This window comes from Theropithecus gelada, chromosome 14 (genome assembly GCF_003255815.1).
Source record: "Theropithecus gelada isolate Dixy chromosome 14, Tgel_1.0, whole genome shotgun sequence".
Lineage (NCBI taxonomy): Eukaryota > Metazoa > Chordata > Mammalia > Primates > Cercopithecidae > Theropithecus > Theropithecus gelada.
Window position 1 is genome coordinate 68364809 of NC_037682.1, and position 12990 is coordinate 68377798.

The window sequence follows — 12990 nt, forward strand, 5'->3', positions numbered from 1 at the left end:
TAATCTCCTGTATTAGGGATCTCCAGAGAAACAGGACCATTAGGAGATATATGTAAATAGATTTATTCTGTCATATGATTTATTGTGATTATGGAGGCTGAGAAGTCCTTTGAACTGCCATTTGCAAGCTGGAGCCCAGGAAAGCCAATGGTGGTGTTCTAGTCCAAGCCCAAAGACAAAGACCTGAGAACTAGAGTTTAGTGGGTTTTGTTGTTTTTTTGTTTGTTTGTTTAGAAACAGGATATTGTTCTGGCACCCAGGCTGGAGTATAGTGGCACGATTTTAGCTCACTGCAGCCTTGCATTCCTGGGCTCAAGCAGTCCTCCCGCCTCAGCCTCCTGAGTAGGTGGGACTACAGGCATGTGCCACCATGCCCAAATAATTTTTTATTTTTATTTTTTGTAGAGACGGAACCTCACTATGTTGCCCAGGCTGGTCTTGAACTCCTTGTCTCAAGGGATCCTCCTGCCTTGGCCTCCCAAAGCTCTGGGATTATCAGCATGAGCCACCATGCCCAGCCAAAACCAGGTGTAAACTCCAGTCTGAGTCCAAAGGCCGAAGAGCCAGGAGTGCTGGTGCACAAGGGCAGGAGAAGATAGATGTCACAGCTCAAGAAGCAAGAACAAATTTGCCCTTCTCCTATCTTTTTGTTCTATTCAGGTCCTCAATGAATTGGATGATGTCCATGCACATCCTAATGAAGGGGTGCCTCTTCGTTACTCAGTCTACCAATTCAAATGCTAATCTCTTCCAGAAATATCCCCACAGACACACCCAGAAATAATGTTTTCCCATCTATCTGAGTACCCCAGGACTCAGTCAAGTGAACACACAAAATTGGCTGTCACATCTCCATTTTGTTTGTTTATTTACTTATTTATTTCAGACTAGTTAAGTTTAGTAGTGAGAAAGAGGGAAGGAGTAGAACGAGGAGTTCAATCTGTGATTGACTGTGAACAATCGATTGAGATAACTCACTACCTTTGGACCAGCCATCTCCATTTTACAAATAAGAAAACTGAAGCTCAGAAAGGTTGTCTAAACTGCTTAAAGCCATACAACTTTAAGTGCGGAAATAGGTTTTGTGTACAATCTGTTTCTCTATAAAATCCCATGTGGGACATCCAGGCATCTAAAAGGTAGCTCAGTACGTCTGCCTTCTCTCCATTGTTAGCCTTTATGGACAATTTTTGCTGGAGCAAATATTCTGAAAAAGATTCCTCCTGTTTCCTATGGGCGTAAACAGCAAGCAGGTGAAGCCAGGCTGTCTTGAGCCTGGGAGCCCCTGGTAGGAGCATTTGGCTGGAAAGATGTAGAAGTCAATAAGCATTTCCTCCACCACCCAGAAGCATCTCCAAGCTTCTGCAGGAGGTGGGCAGTGAAGGGGACGTACCAAGCATCCCGCGCATAATCTTTGGTCTGCCTCAGGCAGAAGGAGGAAGCCCAGGCCACGGTAGGACTTACCTGTTGAGTCCTTCTGGGTTTGGGCCATGTCTTAGCAGAGACTGGCATACTCTCAGGCTTTTCACTTCCTTCCTTAGATTGGGGGCGCCTCTTACCCTGTGCATCTTGCACAAAGCCTGGTCCTGAGTAGGTGCCCTGCAAAGGTGCAGGGGATCAATGGGGATGACTGAGGTCTAACTGAAGAAAAAGAAGGCATTTCAAGTCTCTACAGGATGGGAACTTTAATGAGTACAAATAGCTACCCTTTATTGAGCATTGATTATGTGTGGACACTTTTTATGCATGTATATTGCAATATTTTTAGCTGCAAGTAATGATAACTAACAGTGACTTAAATAGGTCGTTATTTTCTAGCATAACAAGAATTCCAAAGGTGCTACTTTGGTCTTTCCATCTTGGTTACAAGATGACTGTGACACCCAGCCCTCACCTCCAAGTTCAAGGCAGGCAGGGGTTGGGAGGCACAGACAGTTCAGACTCAGCAGTCCTGTTTCATCAGGAAAGCAAAAGCTCTCCCAGTAACTCCCAGCAGAGTTCTATTAAATCTCATTGGCCCAAGGGAGCTGCAGTGGTAGGTAACAAGGAGCAAATGACTTTTGGGTAGCCAGTCAACAGGGTCTGCCATGTGCATAGGAAGCACAGTATGTATTTGGCATGGAGTCGGTACTCAATAAGCATTAGCTATTTGGTATGCCTGTGCGTGTTTGTGTGTCTACGTGTGGTTATATGTATATTCTCCATTTTCCCAAACAGTCCTTGGAAGTAGGTAGCATCCTCCTTTACTAATGGGACCTATCACACAGCTGGCAAAAGGCACAGGCTGAGCCACACAACAGACTCATTTCTTTCTGACTGAAGTCTGAAGGCTCTTTCCATTGCCATGCCATGTTCCGCCCTCCCCTTAAACTGCCCCTCTAAAATATTGTCTTGGAGTCACATCAGGTCCGAGTGGACTTGAGGAAGAAAGAAGAGGGAAGGAGATCAGATCAGTACTGTTGTCCAGGCTGTAGTGCAGTGGATTGTAGCTCACTGCAGCCTCCAGTGATCCTCCTGCCTCAGCCTTCCAAGTAGCTAGGACAACAGGTGCATGCTACCATGCCTGGCTAATTAATTTAAAAACAATTTTTTTTGGTAGAGACAGGGTCTCACTATGTTGCCCTGGCTGGTCTTGAACTCCTGGGCTCCAGGGATCCTCCTCCTTCAGTCTCCCAAAGTGCTAGAATTATAGGCATTAGCCACCATGCCTGGTCTGGAGATCAGTTCTTTTTTACTTTTTTTGAGACAGGCTCTCCCTATGTCACTGAGGCTACAATGCAGTGGTTCAATCACAGCTCACTGTAGCCTCTACCTCCTGGGCTCAGGTGATCCTCCCACCTCAGCCTCCTGAGTAGCTGGGACTATAGGCATGTATCACCATGCCCGCTAATTTTTGCATTTTTTATAGAGTCAGGGTTTCACCATGTTGCCTACTCTGGCCTCAAACTCCTGGGCTCAAGCAATCCACCCACCTAGGCCTCCCAACATGCCGGGACTATAGGTGTGAGCCACCACACCTGGCCTGGAGTTCAGTTCTGAAGTAAGTTGACACCTGGTCCTGGGGCTATCCACAGAGTAACGATGAAGTCATGAGAGGAGGTTCCATAACTGTGTGCTAGAGTCATTCCTCCACCTGAGTGCAGCCGCTTTGGAATGGTCATGCTAAAAGGCTCAGCCTTTATTCTGATGATGCCACTACTGCCCAGAACTCCTCTGGGACTTGCTTTACAAGTTGCAAAAGACCTCAATCTCATTACTGTAATACTGCACTTCATTTCTGACCCCAAACCCAGCTGTAGCTTCTCATCTCACGAACTTCAAGTGACTTTTGACTATTGCCAAAAATCAAAAATCATTCCCTGAAGACAGAGTGTATTGTAATTTAGATGCAAAAAAATGTGTTGTCTGCTTTGCAGCCAATTTTCAAATAAAAAAGAAATGTTTAAAGCAGTGGAAGCACTGTTTAAATAAATATACCGGGCCAGGCGTGGTGGCTCACGCCTGTAATCCCAGCACTTTAGGAGGCTGAGGTGGGTGGATCACAAGGTCAGGAGATTGAGACCATCCTGGCTAACACAGTGAAACCCCGTTTCTACTAAAAATACAAGAAATTAGCCGGGCGTGGTGGCGGGCGCCTGTAGTCCCAGCTACTTGGGAGGCTGAGGCAGGAGAATGGCGTGAACCTCGGAGGCGGAGCTTGCAGTGAGCCGAGATAGCGCCACTGCACTCCAACCTGGGCTACAGAGTGAGACTCTGTCTCAAAAAAATAAAATGAATAAATAAATAAATAAATATGCCCACCCAGGTTGACATCTTGGAAGAGGATACCTCTAAGTTTGGTTGTATAATTTCTGCTGTGTTTAAGAAAAATTACTTAACTTGTGAGACATTGTGAAAAGGACACTGGACTTGGTAAAGATACAAATGGGATCATAATGTTGGTCAGGTGAGACATGTTGTTGCGTTGGTGAAATTTATAAATTGATATTTTTTTCTCAGAGCAATTTGGCAATGAGCATCATGAAGCTTTAAAGAGTTTAAACCGGGCTGGGCGCAGTGGCTCACACCTGTAATCCCAACACTTTGGGAGGCCAAGGTGAGCAGATCACAAGTCAGGAGTTCGAGACCAGCCTGGTCAACATGGTAAAACTCCGTCACTACTAAAAATACAAAAATTAGCTGGGTATGGTGGTGCACGCCTGTAATCCCAGCTACCCAGGAGGCTGAGGCAGAAGCCTCGCTTGAACCCGGGAGGTGGAGGTTGCAGCGAGCTGAGATCGTGCCACTGCACTCCAGCCTGGGCGACAGAGCAAGACTCCCTCTCAAAAAAAAAAAAAAAATTTAAACCAGTTGACCTAGGAATGAATCTTCTAGGAAGATTTCTTAGGAATCTTTCTTAGGAAAACAGAGATGCAGACAAAGATTTATGTAACAGCTATTCATTGCAGACTTATTTGTGAAAATAGTAAAAAGAAGGAAATAACCCAAATACCCCACAATGGAGAAATTGTTAAGAAAATTATGGCATACTCATTAAGAGAAATAATGCAGCTGGCTGGGCGCGGTGGCTCAAGCCTGTAATCCCAGCACTTTGGGAGGCCGAGACGGGCGGATCACGAGGTCAGGAGATCAAGACCATCCTGGCTAATACGGTGAAACCCCATCTCTACTAAAAAATACAAAAAACTAGCCGGGCGAGGTGGCGGGCACCTATAGTCCCAGCTACTCAGGAGGCTGAGGCAGGAGAATGGCGTGAACCCGGGAGGCGGAGCTTGCAGTGAGCCGAGATCCAGCCACTGCACTCCAGCCCGGGCGACAGAGCCAGACTCCGTCTCAAAAAAAAAAAAAAAGAAAAAGAAATAATGCAGCTATTTAAGATGATGTTTTTAAAGAACTGTCAATGATGTTTGAAGATGTTCACAATAAGATAGGTGATAAAATCAGACTATAAAACCACATGCATTATATGGTCCCATTTTTACTTTCTGTATGCTAAAAAAAAGCCCTCAAGATATATCCAAAACGTTACCAGTGGTTTGATCTGGGTGATGAAATTATAAGTGATTTTCAATTTGCTTCATTATGCTTTTATATATATAATTTTATTATTATAACTGTAAATATTATTTTTATAGTTAGAAAATATGTATAATGAACATTTTTAAGAAAGAAAGAAATGTGTTTTACTGGGAGAAAAGAGATCTGTCCCCAGGGTTCTGATGGTTTAGTGGAGGAAACGAGACACGTACACAGATACGTTTATTACAAAGCAGTAAGGGCTATCATGGAGGTTTCATCAAGTGTGGAGGAAAGGATTAGCTCTGCCTGGGAGAGTTGAAGGTTAGTGAAAAGAGGTAACATTTGTTCGGGCCTTGAAGGATGAATAGGGGTCCTCTAGGGCTTTGTAAACTGTGAAGCACTATCTAAGTGTAAGTTAGTCTTTGACTTTTATGATTACTGTCAAGGCTTACCTCATATAAAGCTCTCTTTCTTGTCTCTTTCCCATGCTCCCTGAAGCCCAGGATCCCTGGGACAGGAAGCAGCAGCAGTTAAACAGTCACACATCAGTGCTCCAGCAAGTGAACTGAGGTGCATCCAACTAAGGAGCAGATCCAGGACCAGAGGAAATAAAATTATCTGGGAGCAGGGCCAGGAAGGTGCTGGTGGGTAAACAGTTCCCCCTTATTTGCCACCCTGTGGTAAGGCTGGCTTTGCTTGAGGCCTCCACCCTGAGATTTGGGGCCATCTCCATCTGGGGATGGTAAAACCTGCGAATGAGTATCACACAGCAGTCTATGATTTACATTGGCAGGAAATGGTGCGTCAGATGTCCTTACAGCCTCCAGACAGGGTGGAGTGGAAAGGAGGGGTGTGAGTGAGGGGATCAGGAAGGGTGACAAGAGATTATTTGTTCGGGAGAAATTCTCAGAAGCTCAAGATTGGAAGGGACTTAAAAGTTCTATGATTTAATCCTCCCGATCCCCTTCCTAGCATCCCTATCACATTGTCATTCTTCCCAGGTGCAGCTCAGAGGCCACCTCTTCACTTCAGTTCCTCTGGCCTATGCTTCAGGCATTTCCCATTATTTAATTTTACGAAAGAAAATTCAGTGTCTGCTACATGCCAGGCAGTGTGCTTAGAATAGGTCCTCAATTTCAGTATGCCCTCCTGTGCCTCCTGTTGTTTATTTATGCAACAAATGTATATTGAATGCCTACTATATGCCAGGCAATGTTCTAGATGTGGTAACAGAGTGGAGGAAAATATAGCCAGGATCTCAGGCTCTCACGGACCTGTCATTCTAGTAGGAGAGATATACAATAAACAAATGAAAAAATAAAATATCGGGTTATAAATGTCAAGGAGCCAGCTTTGGGAAAATTTAGGGGAAGAACTTTCTATACAAAGAGAACAGCTAATTCCAAGATTCTATGGGGGTAACCCCTGTTTGCTCTAGGAACAAAAGGAAGGAAACTGTGGCCTTGTTCATGGAAAATGCTTCCTTCTTTATCTATAAATGAAAATCTTCTTATGTGTCAGGACGTAGTTCCAGCATTGCCTCTTTAGGCAAATCTATCCTGATTTCCCAGGTAGAAGTGACCCGTATCTCCTTTTCTCCTCACTGCTCCCTGAGTAGACTTCTGTGAACACACCTGTGACACTTTGCCATTCTTACCACCTTAAATCACTGTGACTCCCTAGTGGACCTCAGTCTCATTCAAGGGCAGGACTGAGCTTCCTATCTAAATCCCTAATGTCCAGGATAGAACCTGGCATAGAGTCTGTGATCAGTAATAGTTTGTTCCTTGAATACTGAACTGTCACCCAGCACCCTATCAGAGCCTCACTAGTGATGCTTATTTGGAATTGGCAACAATTTATTGATCAGTGCCAGGCCCTGTGCTGGGTACTTTCCACCCTGCTCATTCTTACAAGTCTCACAGTCGACATGTGCAGTAAGTATCATTATTTATTCTATAATTAAAACTCAGGCCAGACTCAGTGGCTCATGCCTGTAATCCCAGCACTTTGGGAGGCTGAGGCAGGAGGATCACTTGAACCCAGGAGTTCAAGACCAGCCTGGGCAACAGAGTAAGACCCCCATCTCTAAAAAAAAAAAAATAATAAGAAAAAGTTGGGTGTGGTAGTGCATGTCTGTAGCCCTAGCTACTCGGGAGGCTGAGATGGAAGGATCACTTGAGCCCAGGAGTTGGAGGCTGCAGTAAGCTGTGATTGCACCACTGCACTCCAGCCTCCCAAAAAGAGAGGAACTTAGAGAATTAAAGTGATTATCTGAGGTGGCTCAGTAAGAAGAAACAGAACTGAGATTTGAACCCAAGTCTTCTTGATGCCAAATCCCAATGGTTCCTCTTTTATGTGATGTCACTCATCATGCATCAGTTCATCTGTCCTCTCTTTTCTCCTATATAATAATTTTCCTGGGAAAAGCGTCTTTTTTTTTTTTTTTTCATTCTACTATATTCCTTATGACACCAGAACAGTGCTTTGTATTTAGTACATGGTCAATACATATGTCTTAAATCTCCAAGAGGTAGAAAAGAAAGAATGAATGTGTGAATGAATGCTTCACCCAAAGTGAATCAGTCTCTGGTAACAGTTCATAGGATGGAGATGGGCTGAAGAGAGGCGTTTCTGAGGGGAGGCACCTTGCCAAATACCTCCAGGCGTCGATTCCAGGAGGGAGCGGTGAGGATGCTGTCTCTGTGCTAAAGCACTTGTTTCTTAGAAATCACACCTTTTGCTCAGCTGCATATCTCGGCAGGCAGGCAGGGCAGAGGGGAACATGCATGGCTTCCAATGAGTTGGGAAAATGAGGTTAGGTTTCAATTCAGATACTTATTTGTGTTTTCTAGGTCTGCACGGTCGATGAATTTTCAACGAGCAGTGATTCTGTTCCTCATCTTTCATTGCTTTATGGGACTTCAGGGAATGAAAGCATAACATCCTGCTTTCCCATAAGTTCTCTGGCTGCTGCACTGGCACCAATTAAAGACAGGTCTATGCAATTAATCAAAACCAATTTGGAAGCACTCTGGCGCTGTTCCTCTGATGTACTGCCTACTCCACATACAGTAGTTCCTCAGCTGCGGTGATGGAGCCAGGCACATAGGAGCTTTTGATGAACTGGCTGTACCAGCCCCAAGTGTTAACTATGTCATCTGACATGACTAATGAGGCTCCGGACTTGATCCGCGTGAGCGGAGCAGCCCTGCTGTCTGGAGGAGGCTCAGTTTCCACAGCCAGCCTGGGAAGAGGCTGCAACGTGCAGGGTACACACTGCATCATGTCAGCTGGAGTCCTGGAGGCCTCTAGTGTTGGAACTGGGAGTCATCCATGGAGAGGGTGATGGAAACTGTGCGCCAGGCTTTGTGTTGGGTGCCAGTGTGAATGTGACCCAATTTAAACTTCTAGCTCAGCCTCCTCATTTTAGACCTGAAAATCAAGACCCAGCAAAAGTGTGAGGCTTGCCAAAGACCTGAACTTTGGAGAGAGAAATGATGGAGAAAGCATGGTCTCTGCCCTGGATGAGAGGTAAATATGTATGAGGGTAACAACTGGGGCCTGGTGCAAGTATACTTCATCAAGGTTAACATAGGCTTCCTTTCTTCCTTCTGCAAACCTTTATCAAGGAGAAGAGTTGCTTGTGCCCTTGTCACCTCAGCATTTCCAAGAGCATGGAATTTGGAGTCAACAGATCTGGGTTTGAGTCCCAGCCCTACTTTGAGTTGATGTAATCTTGCAAATCACTTCATTTTTCTGAGCCTTGGTTTCCTCAGCTGTAACACTGGAACAGGCCAAATACTGCCCAACCAACCTACCTCCATGAGCCCTTGTGTGACTCAACTGAGTTAATGGGTGTGAAAGTGTAAGTAAGAGCCTCTGCACGTGTTAGTTATTATTTCAGTTATCATCCCCCTAAGGAGCACTGGCTGAAATCTCTGGAATATGGATCCACAGATAGCTTTAACTCTCTTCCTCTTCCTGCCTCTTTCAAATGGACATAAAAACCAATTGGTCATCTGCCTATAATCTCAACAGCTTTCCCAGAGAGCCCATGCATAGAAAGAGGAAGAATTCAACCATTGTAAATTAATGTCATTCCATACATTGATTGAGCACCTACCACATGCCAGACATTGTGTGAGGGATCAGAGTTGGATAAGACATATTTCTTGGCCACCTTGAGAAGCTCACCATTTAGTAGGAGAAACAGACATGGGCATAAATAATTATAATGTACTGCAGACAAATGCAATTGCCATAGGAAAGATACAAATCAAGTGTTTTGGGAGCCAGAGGATAGAATGATTCATTCCCCAAAAGGAGATTGGAAAAAGGTTCATCAATGAAGTGGTATTGAAGGATGGGCAGGGCTTAGCTCTGTCAGGAAGAATGAGACAGGGCATTCCAGACAGAGAGACCAGCATAGGCAAATGTATGAACTCTGGAAAGGAATGGTGATCTAAAGGGTAGAATAAAATCAAATGAGGTATGGGGTGTGAGCATGAACCAAAGAAAAATCACTGCACCCCAGGCATAAATGTTGCTGTTTCACTGTTCTCTTTGCTGGCTAAAGTCATCTTGGCCTCTGTTCCTCAGTTAGAGAGAATCCCACATTGGCCCTTCCTCCAGCAAAGCCAAACCCAAGCCCCAGCCAGCAGAGGTGAAACAAATGAACAGGGATCAACAATACCATTAGATGCAAAAATTCTTGAACTGGGAAGTGCCAGGTCACAGGCACACCTCCCCAGCCAGGGTAAGAGCTTGATCAGATGTGGCAATGACACCAACCCTGGAGCATGATGGCTCCATGGGACTTAAGCCTCTTGGCATGGGTCACACGCTACATTTTTCTCCTTCCCCCCTTCATCCAAAAGGAACTAGCTTCTTCTTTATGAGTGCTGCTGTCAGAATGGCTTTGGAAATCCTAGAGCTGCAGCTGGACTCAAGGCATGGCCATGGGCCACCCCAGGGACTCGTATTTTCTGTCTTTCTATCTTTCATTGTGAATTGTTTTTTTATTGTGCAAATAATACAGTGTTAAGAACGGAAACTTCAATAAGAGAAAGAGGAAAGAGAGCACCCACTCACACATTATCTGTTTCCATTTCTCCTTACCCCTTCCTGCTGTTGTCCATGAGCATAATTTTTCTGACCGCTTTTATTACTGATACAACTACGTATTCTGTTTTTATTGCTTAGCCTTGTATCATACAGTTTTTTTCTCTTTTGCTACTTATTGCCAGCCCCTCGTGTCCACACTGGCTTAGCATTGTTCTCCCAAGACTGAAGAAATATGCCAGGGGTCATGTAAAGGGACTTTCCACAGGTAACATGATCATCATCGACAACTGGCATCATGTGGCAGAGGAAAAGCACCGGCTGCTCTGCCATCATGTTGACTTGGGTTGGAATCTCAGCTCCTCTACTTTGAAGCCAGCTAGCCCTGAGCAGATCATTCTATCTCTTTGAGCCGCAGGTCCTCATCTGTAAGATGGGGATGGCATTAGTACCATCCTATGGTACTGGGCCCAGCAGGCCCGCTGGGTGAGCCCACCTAAATTATGACAGGCATACCAGTCTGCATATTTATTATTCACTGGGTGAATTTGCTATCTTTTACTTAAGTATTCTCCTCTGATGAAACTTTTGTTTTTGTGCAGTTTTTCACTATTTCCAATAATGATGCAAAAAAAAAAAAAATACCAGTGTGTGCTGCTCACTCTATGGTTTAAAAATTGTATTTTCTCAGGAACAATCCCCAGGAGTAGGATCACTGGGCTAGAGGATAGAAACATTTTCAAGGTTTCTGATGTGTATTTCCAAATTGCTTTTCGGATTTGTACCTGTTATGCTGCCACCAATTTGAGGAAGGGGACCACTTGGGCTACATTGGAGGCCGCTGGGCTCTGGTCACAAACTTCTGTCTCTGCTTTATTTCTACCATTGTCTTCTCCTAACATGGCTCCTGAACTTCTCACTCCATGGGACAGTTCATTGTTTGTCCCCAAAATGATGCTCCCATGCTTTTGTGCCTTTGTACTTCCTATTATTCTTCACCACCCTTGCCCAAGAATTTTCTTCCTTTAAGATACCCACTCACCTTAGAGTTCAACCTTTGTGGAACTGAGAACTTCTATACTCTCTTCAAGACCCAGCTCAAACACCCCTTTCTCTGTGAACCAGTTCCAATCCCCCCAAGCAGAGTTCGTCACTTTTTATTATAGACCTAGTCTTTTTTTTTTTAAGGGTATTCCTGAAACACCAAGGTTCAGACATTATCTACTGACTTTGAACAATGGAAGGTTTCTCTAATAGCGCTTCCCTCCTCCATTATCTAATATAATTGTATCTACAATTATTTAACAATTTTTGGTTAATCATTTTGCAGTGTTTATACATTATGACCACAGAAGTCATTAAAATATATTTGTCCTCTGAGATACCAACATCTCTTCCGGGGCTGCTGTCTCTCCTGGTGAGGTTTGAGCCTCCTGGGGACAGGTGGAACACTCAGGGACAGGGGCTGATATGTGGGAAGTGAGGGTAGCTGGCTATTACCTGGCAGCCAGGTGGCACCAGAACAGTCTCAGGATGGTTCTCATGCGGGGCTCCCTGGGCCAGGTAGGTGTAGCAAGCAAGGCTCAGGTCAGCCTTTTGGGGGAGCCAAAGGCAGTGCCCAGGAGGGACTGGAGGCTGCTGACTGGCACAGAAACTGACTAATCTGAACAAACGCTGGCCTCTTGAACAGGGTTCTGGGGCCCCTGGCTATATGCCAGGTACTGTCTTTTTAGTAGCTGGATCTGATGGATAGCCATAGTTAAGCCATCATAATGCCTGGGATATAGCTGGACCTGACAGATTTGGTCATCATACTGTTCTTTCAAAGAGTTTGAGAGAAGACTTAGTGATGGAGATACAGAAACTAAGCAAAAGAAAACAAAAAGGCAATTATTAATGTAGGAGAAACTGAAATCTTAACAAGAATGGAAATATACTCACAGACCCCTATATGGCTTAATTATGAATAACATTTACATAGTCATAACCCCGGCCAACAGGACTGCATTAGGTACGTTCAACTGTATTGGTTATTAAAGTGTTGAAATATTTCTATACTGGCTAGTAAATAGTAACCACCCCCAAGCTCCCTGGGTACCCTGTTGCCACTGCACCAGCCATCCCGCCCACCCACTCCCCCCGCCTCTTAGAATTCCCTGGAACTTCCCAGAATCCATCAGATCCAGTTACTAAAAAGACAGTACCTGGCATATAGCCAGGGGCCCCAGAACCCTGTTCAAGATATATAATTTGTAACATATAATTTTGCTTAATTTTAATACTTAAATGTTAATAGCCACACGTGGTTAATGGCTACCGTGTTGGACAGCACAGATCTAGAATGATGTGTTTTCCTGACAGGAAGCTGCTGATATAATACTTGATATGAAAGCGGTCATGGGAAACTGACCCTCCATGATAGGAATCTGGGATTGTAATATGACCTGAGTGGGCTTGAATTCAATGATGACTTCATTGCCAGTAGAAAATGGGATACTGTATCAGGGAAGAGTTCCAACCTCATGGAAGATGACAAGGAGTAACAGGACTCCAAATTGGCTTGCCACAACTCTATGGGAGCTGAAAGTAGGCAAGACCCAGTGGATCAGAAAAAGATAGTATAGCAAACAAAAGGGCCAAGAGCATGGTAGAGCGAGTTTCCTTGCCCTCAAATCCCACGAGTCAATACAATGGCCCAGATGGCAGCTATGCGTGCCTTGGGGCTGTCATGTCACCAAGGAATCGTGGGCTAAGGGCAGAACCTTTTATAGCAAGCAGTTCACAAGCCAGTCTCCTTTCCCTGGAGAGCGAATTGCTGCACATTGTGGTCACCTTGACCTACCTACCTAACTGCTTTTGTGACTAATTATATAAACTATTCAGGGTCAGAAAATGGTTAGTCCTTGC

The 12990-nt window shown here is 44.7% G+C and overlaps 1 protein-coding gene across 1 annotated transcript in view; it reads left to right on the top strand.

Annotated features, from left to right (window-relative positions):
• Window positions 1-8114, top strand: part of GVQW3 (GVQW motif containing 3) — a 28363-nt gene extending 20249 nt beyond the window's left edge. Inside the window, exon 2 of the mRNA XM_025357053.1 lies at window positions 7875-8114. Within this exon, the coding sequence (XP_025212838.1) occupies window positions 7875-8114 (240 nt within the window). The remainder of the gene's footprint in view (window positions 1-7874) is intronic.
• Window positions 8115-12990: the final 4876 nt, after the last annotated feature.